Here is an 11,812-nt window from a genome sequence, read left to right on the forward strand (position 1 = left end):
GGTGTAATCCAGGTAGCTGTGGGAGTTGGTGGGTTTGTAGAAAATGTCAGTGTTGAGTCAGTCTCCATTGGTGGAGATGGAGAGGTTCAGGAAGGGGAGGGAGGTAGTCAGAGATGGTCCAGGTGAATTTAAGGGTGGGGTGGAATGTGTTGGTGAAGTTGATGAATTGATGAACCTCCTCGCGGGAGCACGAGTGACACTGATGCAGTCATCATGCTGGTGTAGCTACGGAAGATGGACTGTTCTACGTAGCCGACAAAGAGACCGGCATAGCTGGGGCCCATACGGGTGCCCATTCCTACTCCTTGCGTCGAGAGGAAGTGGGAGGATTCGAAAGAGAAATTGTTGAGGGTGAGGACCAGTTCAGCCAAATGACTGAGAGTGTCAGTGGAAGGCTACTGGTGGGGACGTCAGGAGAGGAAGAAACAGAGGGCTTGGATGTCTGGGTCATGGCGGATGGAAGCGGAGAGGGATTTGGATGTCCATGGTGAAGATGAGGCATTGGGGGCCGGGAAAACAGAAGTCTTGGAGGAGATGGAGGGCGTGGGTGGTGTCTCGAACATATGTGGGGAGTGCCTGGACTGGGGGGGGGGTGGATTGGAAATAAGTTTTTAGAATGTGGATCTTGCTGTCACAAGGAGTCTTTAAAGAGAGTAGCATTAATAAGGTGAAACTAGATAAGTACTTGAGGAAGAAACAAGAGGTTATGTTGACAGGGTCTACTGACAAGGCTCACGTTGAGAATGGACACTGGCACAAACCTGATGGACTGAGTGGCCTGTTTCCCTGTCACGCACATTATGTAATATCCACATTTTCAAATGTAATGGTTGGATGCCACTTACTCATCAACAAACGCTGTATATTTCCCTTTCCAGGGTGATAATGAGCCAGTGTTTGGCGGGACCTAATGCTAACTGGAATTTTTGGTGTTTCTCCCAAACATCAGGATGAGAAGGCCGAGATCATAACTGAGTCTGACCTGAAGCCTTCCAAAGAGAGAGACGGAGCTTCACTGAGAGCACTGATATATCTTAAGGAGCTCTGTTTGACTGCGTGTATGAAACTAACAGACAGCAGCATAACCAAGGTACCCCATGCTGAGGCAGGTTTTTCATATCCGCGTAGGTCATGTTCCAGTAAAATGGAATAGAGTGAGTAAAATAATTACACACAAATGTAGCGTTGGAATGTGGCAATGTAGAAGGCTATTCAGCCCATCATACTTGTACTGGCTCTTTGAAAAAACTGCCTAATTAGAGCTGCTCCCTTGATCCATTTCCTCGCCCCCACAGATACTTCCTTTTCAAGTGCCTCTATGTTTCCAGTGTGGGGATCAGTTAGGTCAATTGGCTGGATGGCTGGTTTACGAGACAGAGATTGAGGTTAATGATAGACTGTCCTTCTCGTTACTTCTCATTAAATTTCTAATTCCAATCAAGTACCTTTAAAAGGGAGAAGGGCAGCCAAAGACAGCACATGGTCAGTGAAGGAGAGAGACAGAAAAACCCACACTGCTCCCTGACACAGTAGAGAACCTGCACAGTTCCTGCCTTTGCTGTTGAATTTATGTATCGTTGGACATCGGAATGCGTCTGGGAAAATGAACAAACAGTGACATTCCGAACTGATCTTTGCAGGAACCAGTTTGGGAGAGGTCACAATACAGAAACCGATAAGTAGATAGTTTTAAGTATAGCCTTGCTGTCAATCTACAATAGTGAGTTGAGTGGGCTCTTTCTTGATTATATGTTTTATTTGAGATATGTCTCTTGATTAAATTTAAAAATCTAAGCCATAAGTATTAATTTAACCTGGAGCAGTGTTTTGTAGAGGAATAAGACAATGCTATTTTCTGGGTCTGTAGATTGAAAGAAACAAAAATGGCCCTTAGTTGAATGATATGCTCTACTTGTCAGATGTGGGAGTTTAGGGAGAGTTTACGGGTTACTGAGGATTATATCTGCAATAAATGCCATTGGTTGTGAATCCTATCAGATTGAATGGATCGTTTGCTGTGACAGTTAGAGACAATGAGGAATTTACAAGAGCAAGGGGATGTGACGAATGGTAGTTATAGGAAGGAGGGAAAGTGTCAGATACAGTCACATAGATGGGCTAACTCCAGGTAAGGTAAGAGAGGTAGGCAGGTAGTGCAAGGGTCTTCTGTGGCTATCTCCATTTCAAACAAGCATGCTGTTTTGGAAATTGTAGAGGGCGATGGATTCTCAGGGGAAGGTAGTGCGAACAGCCACATTTCTGGTATCCAGACTGGCTCTAATGCAACGAAGGGTACGTTGGGTTCCAAGAGATCGATTGTATTAGGGGACTGTCTAATCCGAGGTACAGACAGATGTTTCTGTGGCCAGCAGCGAAAAATCAGAATGGTGTGTTGCCTCCCTGGTGCCAGGATCAAGGATGTCTCAGAGAGGGTGCAGAATGTTCTCACAGGGGAGAGGAACCAGCAAGAGGTCATTGTCCACATTGGAACCAATGATATAGGAAGGGAAAAGGATGAGATTCTGAAAGGAGAATATAGAGAGTTAGGCAGGAATTTAAAAAGGAGGTCCTCGAGAGTAGTAATATCTGGATTACTCCCAGTGCTACGAGCTAGTGAGGGCAGGAATAGGAGGATAGAGCAGATGAATGCATGGCTGAGGAGCTGGTGTATGGGAGAAGGATTCACATTTTTGGATCATTGGAAGCTGTTTTGAGGTAGAAATGACCTGTACAAGAAGGACAGATTGCACCTAAATTGGAAGGGGACTAATATACTGGCAGGGAAATTTGCTAGAGCTGCTCGGGAGGATTTAAACTAGTAAGGTTGGAGGGAGGGGACCCAGGGAGATAGTGAGGAAAGAGATCAATCTGAGACTGATACACTTGAGAAAAGAAGCGACTCCAACAGCCCGGGCAGGCAGCGACAAAGCAGAGAACAAGGTCGGACTGATAAATTAAACTGCATTTATTTCAATGCAAGAGGCGTAACAGGGAAAGAAGATGAACTCAGGGCATGGTTAGGAATATGGGACTGGGATATCATAGCAATTACAGAAACGTGACTCAGGGATGGAAAGGACTGACAGCTTAATGTTCCAGGATACAAATGCTACAGGAAGGATAGAAAGGGACGTAAGAGAGGAGGGGCGGGTGGCGTTTTTGATAAGGGATAGCATTACAGCTGTGCTGAGGGAGTATATTCCCAGAAATACATCCAGGGAAGTTATTTGGGTGGAACTGAGAAATAAGAAAGGGATGATAACCTTATTGGGATTGTATTATAGACCCCCCCCAATAGTCAGAGGGAAATTGAGAAACAAACTTGTAAGGAGATCTCAGCTATCTGTAAGAATAATAGGGTAGTTATGGTAGGGGATTTTAACTTTCCAAACATAGACTGGGACTGCCATAGTGTTAAAGGTTTAGAAGGAGAGGAATTTGTTAAGTGTGTACAAGAAAATTTTCTGATTCATTATGTGGATGTACCTACCAGAGAAGGTGCAAAACTTGACCTACTCTTGGGAAATAAGGCAGGGCAGGTGACTGAGGTGTCAGTGGGGGAGCACTTTGGGGCCAGCGACCATAATTCTATTAGTTTTAAAATAGTGATGGAAAAGGGTAGACCAGATCTAAAAGTTGAAGTTCTACAGTGGAGGAAGGCTAATTTTGAAGGAATTAGGCAAGAACTTTCAAAAGCTGATTGAGGGCAGATGTTCGCAGGTAAAGGGACGGCTGGAAAATGAGAAGCCTTCAGAAATGAAATAACGAGAGTCCAGAGAAAATATATTCCTGTCAGGGTGAAAGGGAAGGCTGGATGACTAAAGAAATTGAGGGATTGGTTAAGAAAAAGAAGGAAGCACATGTAAGGTATAGACAGGATAGATCGAGTGAATCCGTAGAAGAGTATAAAGGCAGTAGGAATGTACTTAAGAGGGAAATCAGGAGGGCAAAACGGGGACATGAGATAGCTTGGCAAATAGAATTAAGGAGAATCCAAAGGCTTTTTACAAAAACATTAAGGATAAAAGGGTAACTAGGGAAAGAACAGGGCCCCTCAAAGATCAGCAAGGTGGCCTTCGTGTGGAGCCACAGGAGATGGGGGAGATACTCAGTGTTTACTGTGGAGAAGGACTTGGAAGATATAGAATGTAGGGAAATAGATGGTGGCATCTTGAAAACTGTCCATATTACAGAGGAGGAAGTGCTAGATGTCTTGAAACACATAAAAGCGGATAAATCCCTAGGACTTGATCAGGTGTACCCGAGAACTCTGGAGAAAGTTAGGGAAGTGATTGCGGGGCCCCTTGCTGAGATATCTGTATCATCGATAGTCACAGGTGGGGTGCCGGAAGACTGGAGGTTGGCTAACGTGGTGCCACTATTTACGAAGGGTGATAAGGACAAGCCAGAGAACTATAGACCAGTGAGCCTGACCTTGGTGGTGAGGAAGTTGTTGGAGGGAATCCTGAGGGACAGGATGTACACATATTTGTAAAGTCAACATGGCTTTGTGCATGGGAAATCATGTCTCACAAACTTGATTGAGTTTTTTGAAGAAGTGACAAAGAGGTTTGATAAGGGCAGAGCAGTAGATGTGATCTATATGGACTTCAGTAAGGCATTTGACAAGCTTCCCCATGGGAGACTGATTAGCAAGGTTAGATCTCACAGAATACAGGGAGAACTAGCCATTTGGATACAGAACTGGCTCAAAGGTAGAGGACAGAGAGTGGTGGTGGAAGGTTGTTTCTCAGACTGGAGGCCTGTGACCAGTGGAGTGCCACAAGGATTGGTGCTGGGCCCTCTACTTTTTGTCATTTACATAAATGATTTGGATGCGAGCATAAGAGGTACAGTTGGTAAGTTTGCAGATGACACCAAAATTAGAGGTGTAGTGGACAGCGAAGAGGGTTACCTCAGATTACAACAGGATCTGGACCAGATGGGCCAATGGGCTGAGAAGTGGCAGATGGAGTTTGATTTAGATAAATGAGATGCTGCATTTTGGGAAAGCAAATCTTAGCAGGACTTATACACTTAATGGTAAGGTACGAGGGAGTGTTACTGAACAAAGAGATCTTGGAGTGCAGGTTCATAGCTCCTTGAAAATGAAATCGCAGGTAGATAGGATAGTGAAGAAGGCGTTTGGTATGCTTTCCTTTATTGGTCAGAGTATTGAGTACAGGAGTTAGGAGGTCACGTTGCAGATGTACAGGATATTGGTTATGTCACTTTTGGAATATTGCATGCATTTCTGGTCTCCTTCCTATCGGAAGGATGTTGTGAAACTTGAAAGGGTTCAGAAAAGATTTACAAGGATGTTGCCTTGGTTAGAGGATATGAGCTATAGGGAGAAGTTGAACAGGCTGGGACTGTTTTGCCTGAAGTGTCAGAGGTTGAGGGATGACCTTATAGAGGTTTATAAAATTATGAAGGGCATGGATAGGGTAAATAGGCAAAGTCTTTTTCTTGGTGTTGGGGAGTCCAGAACTAGAGGGCATAGGTTTAGGGTGAGAGGGGAAAGATATAAAAGAGATCTAAAGGGCAACTTTTTCACACAGAGGCTGGTGCGTGTATGGAATGAGCTGCCAGAGAAAGTGGTGAAGGCTGGTACAATTACAACATTTAAAAGGGCGCCTGGATGGGTATGTGAATAGGAAGGGTTTGGAGGGATATGGGCTGGGTGCTGGTAGGTGGGACTAGGTTGGGGTTGGGATATCTGGTTGGCATGGACGGGTTGGACCGAAGGGTCTGTTTCCATGCTGTACATCTCTATGGCTCTAAGTACTGAGCCAGCTCATTCTTGATGGATTCACTTGATAGAGCAGTCACTGGTTTTGTTAATGGGTCTGTTGCTTTACCCCGTTATACTATGGGGCTAAATTATATGGTTTTAGGTTTAATATTGTACAGAGTTTGGTTTATGTCCTTGAAACCATAGGATTGAAGTACAGATAAACAAATTCAAACACTGGTATAATTTATTCTCGAGTTATAGTCCAGTTAGTTTCCTCCAGGTGCTCCGGTTTCCTCCCACAATCCAAAAGATGTGCGGGTCAGGTGAATTGGCCATGCTAAATTGCCCGTAGTGTTAGGTAAGGGGTAAATGTAGGGGTATGGGTGGGTTGTGCTTCGGCGGGTCGGTGTGGACTTGTTGGGCCGAAGGGCCTGTTTCCACACTGTAAGTAATCTAATCTAATCTTAGCACTGCTACCTCACAACACCATGTACCCGGGTACTATTCCAGCCTCGGGAAACTATCTGGGTGGAGTTTGTACATTCTCCCCGTGTTTGTGTGGGTTTCCTTCCGGTGCTCTGAGTTCATCCTGCAATCCAAAGATATGCAGGTTCGGTGAACTGACCATGCTAAGTCGCCCCATAGTGTCCAGGGATGTGTAGGCTAGGTGCATTAGCCATGGGAAATATGGGGTTACAGGAATGGGGTGGAGGGGTAGGTCTGGGTGGAGCGGTCTTCAGAGAGTTGGTGTAGGCTCAATGGGCAGAATGGCCTCTTTCTGCGATTCTCTGATATCCATACCATGAGGGATTATAGAGTGATCATAGTTCAACATGGCTTGGAAAGGGTGGTTGCTAAGAAATTGTTTCCGTTAGGCGAGGAGACTAGGACCCAGCCTTAGAATTAGAGGGGTAAATTCAGAACAGAAATGCGGAGACATTTCTTCAGCCAGAGAGTGGTGGGCCTGTGGAATTCATTGCTGCAGAGTGCAATGGAGGCCGGGACGCTAAATGTCTTCAAGGCAGAGATTGATAAATTGTTGATGTCACAAGGAATTAAGAGCTACGGGGAGAATGCGGGTAAGTGGAGTTGAAATGCCCATCAGCCATCAGCCTTACTTCCACTCCTATGTCTTATGGTCTTAACATTTCCCCAGCCCTATAAACCGGTGCTGGGTCGGAGCTTGGTAGTTGAGAGCGAAATGCCCGATTCACCCTTTTCATCTTTTATCCTTGTCCACTGTAACATAGTACATAGGACATGACAGTGCAAGACAGGCCCTTCAGCCCTCAATGTTGTGCCGACCTGTGAAACCAATCTGAAGCCCATCTAACCGACACTATTTCATTTTCATCCATATGTTTATCCAATAACCATTTAATATCGGTTCTGCTTTTCTTGCTAGAATGCACTGTAGTCCACATGTAGTTTTGTTGACGTTAAGGTAATGCATTGATTTCTAACCTGAGTTGTTTAAATTTGTGTTACCATTAACCTAAAACTCTCACCTCATGATCTATGCTTATCCTTTGTCTTCTCTTTCAATATATGTGCTACCTGGTATGTACCTACATCCATAACCAACTGGCATCCTTTGGTTAATTTACTAAATTAGTGCAGATCCTTACGTTTCTTGGTAGTGGAATGAAGAGAGTTACTGCATTACCATGCATACCATAACCCACACACAAACTGCGGCCCGGTGGCTCAGTGGTTAGCACTACTGCCTCACAGCCCCTAGGAAGCACATTCGAATCCAGCCTCTGGCCACTGTTTGTGTGGAGCTTGCTCCTTCTCTGCGTGGGTCTCCTCCAGGTGCTCTGGTTTCCTCCCACAGTCCAAATATGTGCAGGTCAGGTGAATTAGCCATGGTTAATTGCCCATAGCTTTCAGGGATGTGTAGGTTAGGTGCATTAGTCAGGGGGGAATGCCAAATATTGGGTAGGGGAATGGGATACTCTTTGGAGGGTCGGTGTGGATTTATTGGGCCAAAGGGCCTGTTTCCACACTGTAGGGAATCTATGATTCAGAAGGGTTTTAAGGGAATTTGACAATGGTTACAAACAGGGCAAGCTGTTTATTGTAGATTTTATTGAATTCAGATTTCACCATCTGCTATGATGAGATTCCGCAGAACATTGCCCAGGCCTGCTGGACCACCACCATTACCACTGCACCCTCACTGCCCTGATGTAGAACGCTAACCAACAAGAGAAACTGAAGCTGAGCTGGCACGCTAATCCTTTTGAATTGCATCCCCAGGAAATCCGCTTTCAGGAGTTAAAGACCTTGTCACTGAACATGGTCCGCGAGATAACGGACGAGAGCGTGGTCTCCATTGCAGAGCATTGCCGGAGCCTGGAAGGGCTGTCCCTCAGCCACTGTGGCCAACTGACTGACCACGGGCTGATTACTGCTGCAACCCACATGAAGAGGCTGACTAACCTTGAAATCTCCTGCTGCGATAAGATCACCAGCCAGTAAGTCACAAACTGTTTGAAAGGAATATGCAGTGTTTGGGGTATTTTGCTGTGTGCGAAGTGAGGTTTGACTCTGGTTATATTATCCTGGATGATTTAGTGTTCAAAGGCCAGGTGTTGTACAGGACGGGAGGGGTCAGCTTTTGACCTGGTGCTTGGATTTGGGTTAGAACGTTGACCAAATGCTTGAGCAGATGCTGGCAGTACACTATTGCGCATTGTCAGAGGGGTGCTGCTCTTCTGTAGCAATGTTAATCTTCTCTGGTGGATGTAAGCAAAGGAGACAACAACTCCCGGGAGTTCTGATCAATATTTATTCTTTAACCTTCGGCATCAAGGTTCTGATCAGTATTTTGTCATTTGCCATGCACAGTTTTTGCTGTTACATTTCCAACAATGCCTCTGTGATGACACACCAAAAAGGATTGGTTGTAAAAATACTTTGGAATGCCCCGTCACTGAGAAAGGCACTACATAAATGCAAATATCTCATTCTTGCATTTAACCAGAGTGCGTGGGGTGTCACGTTTCAAAGCAGGATTCCTTCTGCTGCCTTGGGTAAGTGGTTCAGCCAGGTCACCGATTCAGTCCCAGTCTGCACCGAGTCAGCCAGTGGTGGCCTGGATTGCAATCTCGAGTGTTAGAGTTAGCCTCAGCCAAGTCAAGCAGGCGAACATTACTCAGGGTAGCTGCTGCTGGTTCTGAGCCAGTCACCCTGTCTCGTATCAGGGCAAAATGGTGTCTCCTTATCCCCTCTCGCACAGAGTGGGCCAAATTCTCTGCAAGGTGGACACAGCACCTGCACCCACCTCCAGGCTACGGGGCTTGTAAGTGTAAGAAAGAGCAGGAATAAATCCAGGAAGGAATTTGGGAGAACTTCCTTTACCTGGAGAATGTTACTGTGTGGAATAACTGAAGCCGATGGCATACGGGGGACGAAAACAGAAATTGCTGGAAAAGCTCAGCCGATCTGGTGGCATCTATGGTGAGAAGTCAGAGTACCCAGTTCAGTTCTGAGGAAGGGTCACCCGATCCGAAGCGTGAACCGTGATTTCTCGCCACAGACCCTGCCAGACCTGCTGAGCTTCTCTTGCAATTTCTGGTATTCTTTCTGATTGACAGTGGTTTTTATTTAGCGTGCAGCGAAACATGCAGCATACGAGGTTAAGGAAAAGATGTTTTTGAAAATTGGATAAAGTGCTTCTTGGGGGACATGATTTGGAGATGTCAGTGTTGGATTGGGGTGTACAAAGTTAAAAATCACACAACACCAGACAGAGAGAGAGAGAGAGAGAGAGAGAGAGAGACACACACACACACACACACACACACACTCCTGCAGACCCTCACTCATACGCTCACAAAGACACTCACCCTCTCACAGACTTTTACCTCTTTACGCTCACACTCACACACATACACACACACTCTCTCACAGACACTCATAATGCTTCCCCCTCTTCCTCTCTCCCCCCCCCCCCCCCCCACCCCCCACCCCACCCCACACACACAGGTGAATTTGTACTTGCAGAATTGCATTTTAATTTGCTCAAAAACTGCATGAATCCATTTAAGATTCTGTAAATCTCTTTCTTAGGAATAGAATCAGTCTGAACCTCGCACAGGGCACCTCACACCTTCAGTGCATTATCTGGGCCGACATGACACCAATTACAGAGCCATAGAGATGTACAGCATGGAAACAGACCCATCGGTCCAACCCGTCCAGATATCCCAACCCAATCTAATCCCACCTGCCAGCACCCGGCCCATATCCCTCCAAACCCTTCCTATTCATATACCCATCCAAATGCCTCTTAAATGTTGCAATTGTATCAGCCTCCACCACTTCCTCTTGCAGCTCATTCCATACACATACCATCCTCTGCATGAAAAAGTGGCCCCTTAGGTCTCTTTATATCTTACCCCTCTCACCCTAAACCTATGCTCTCTAGTTCTGGACTCCCCCACCCCAGTGAAATGATTTTGTCTATTTATCCTATCCATGCCCTCATAATTTTGTAAACCTCTATAAGGTCTCTCCTCAGCCCCTGACGCTCCAGGGAAAACAGCCCCAGCCTGTTCAGCCTCTCCCTGTAGCTCAAATCCTCCAAACCCTGGCAACATCCTTGTAAATCTTTTCTGAATCCTTTCAAGTTTCACAACATCTTTCTGATAGGAAGGAGACCAGAATTGCATGCAATATTCCAACAGTGGCCTAACTAATGTCCTGTACAGCCGCAACGTGACCTTCCAACTCCTGTACTCAATACTCTGACCAATAAAGGAAAGCATACCAAATGCCGCCTTCACTATCCTGTCTACCTGCGACTCTATTTTTAAGGATCTATGAACCTGTACTCCAAGGTCGCTTTGTTTAGCAACACTCCTTAGGACCTTACCATTAAGTGTATAAGTCCTGCTAAGATTTGCTTTCCCAAATTGCAACACCTTGCACTTATCTGAATTAAACTCCATCTGCCACTTCTCAGCCCATTGGCCCATCTGATCAAGATCCTGTTGTAATCTGAGGTAACCCTCTTCGCTGTCCACTACACCTCCAATTTTGGTGTCATCTGCAAACTTACTAACTGTACCTCTTATGCTCACATCCAAATCATTTATGTAAATGATGAAAATCAGTGGACCCAGCACCGATCCTTGTGGCACTCCACTGGTCACAATTGTTAAAGTTCACTTGAGACTGTAACTTTAAAAAAACTCTGGGATTTACATATGAAAGAACTGAAACCACCATGGTCATTCTAAAAGATGAGAGACTTAATAAACAATCCAGGTCTTTTTCAATATATAATTTCCGTGACATCACACTGGAAATGTTTGCTATAAATTCTGTGTCTTATACTCCACAACCACCTGATAAAGGAGCAGCGCTCTGAAAGCTAGTGCTTCCAAATAAACCTGTTGGACTATAACCTGGTGTGGTGTGATTTTTAACTTCTTGGGAGAGGTCTTCTGGGATGTAGCAACACCAGCTTGGACCTGCCTTCTGCTGCTGCAAAATTCAATGTAATTTTATTCTTGTGTTTGTCATCTCTCCATCACACTGTTTCACCTTCCCAGGGCACTAGAGGTCCTCATGCAGGAATGTCAGTGGCTGAGGAGTCTGGATGTTTCCATGTGTAGTGGGCTGACGATCAGAGACATCGAGCGGCTTCAGCTAGCTCACCCCAGACTCACCTGCGTCAAGGCCAAATACCTGGAGGAGCAGACCAGTTCGTCCCTCTTGGAATGAGGCTGGATGGATGAGGCAGAGAACACAGCTCTTTGTGCCTGTACAGACGAAAGCAGGCTTCGAAATAAAGACAAGAGAGCTGTGGTTCCCGAGGTTCAATTTAATAATGCCAACATCTCGGGTGTCGCTGCAGGTTTTTTCTTTGAATGAACGTTGTTTGGGTTTGATGAGGTTGAGATGCAGAAAGGTGAGTGTGGAGCATGCTGTGTGAACCTCAGAAATGTTTTTCAGTCCTCAAATTATATCCTGCAGTCAGGGACTGGACATGCATCATTTTGTTTTCTTCCCCAGCTGGGGCAGTGCCACCTTCTGATTGGAGGAATGGTGAGTTGACTGGCT

The 11,812-nt window shown here is 45.5% G+C and overlaps 1 protein-coding gene across 1 annotated transcript in view; it reads left to right on the forward strand.

Annotated features, from left to right (window-relative positions):
- fbxl9 (F-box and leucine rich repeat protein) overlaps positions 1-11,473 on the forward strand; it is a 31,343-nt gene extending 19,870 nt beyond the window's left edge. Inside the window, exons 5-7 of the mRNA XM_060837517.1 lie at positions 950-1,090; positions 8,000-8,217; positions 11,302-11,473. Of these exons, the coding sequence (XP_060693500.1) occupies positions 950-1,090; positions 8,000-8,217; positions 11,302-11,473 (531 nt within the window). The remainder of the gene's footprint in view (positions 1-949; positions 1,091-7,999; positions 8,218-11,301) is intronic.
- The last annotated feature ends 339 nt before the right edge of the window (positions 11,474-11,812 follow it).

This window comes from Hemiscyllium ocellatum, chromosome 17, assembly GCF_020745735.1.
Source record: "Hemiscyllium ocellatum isolate sHemOce1 chromosome 17, sHemOce1.pat.X.cur, whole genome shotgun sequence".
NCBI classification, from domain to species: Eukaryota; Metazoa; Chordata; class Chondrichthyes; order Orectolobiformes; family Hemiscylliidae; genus Hemiscyllium; species Hemiscyllium ocellatum.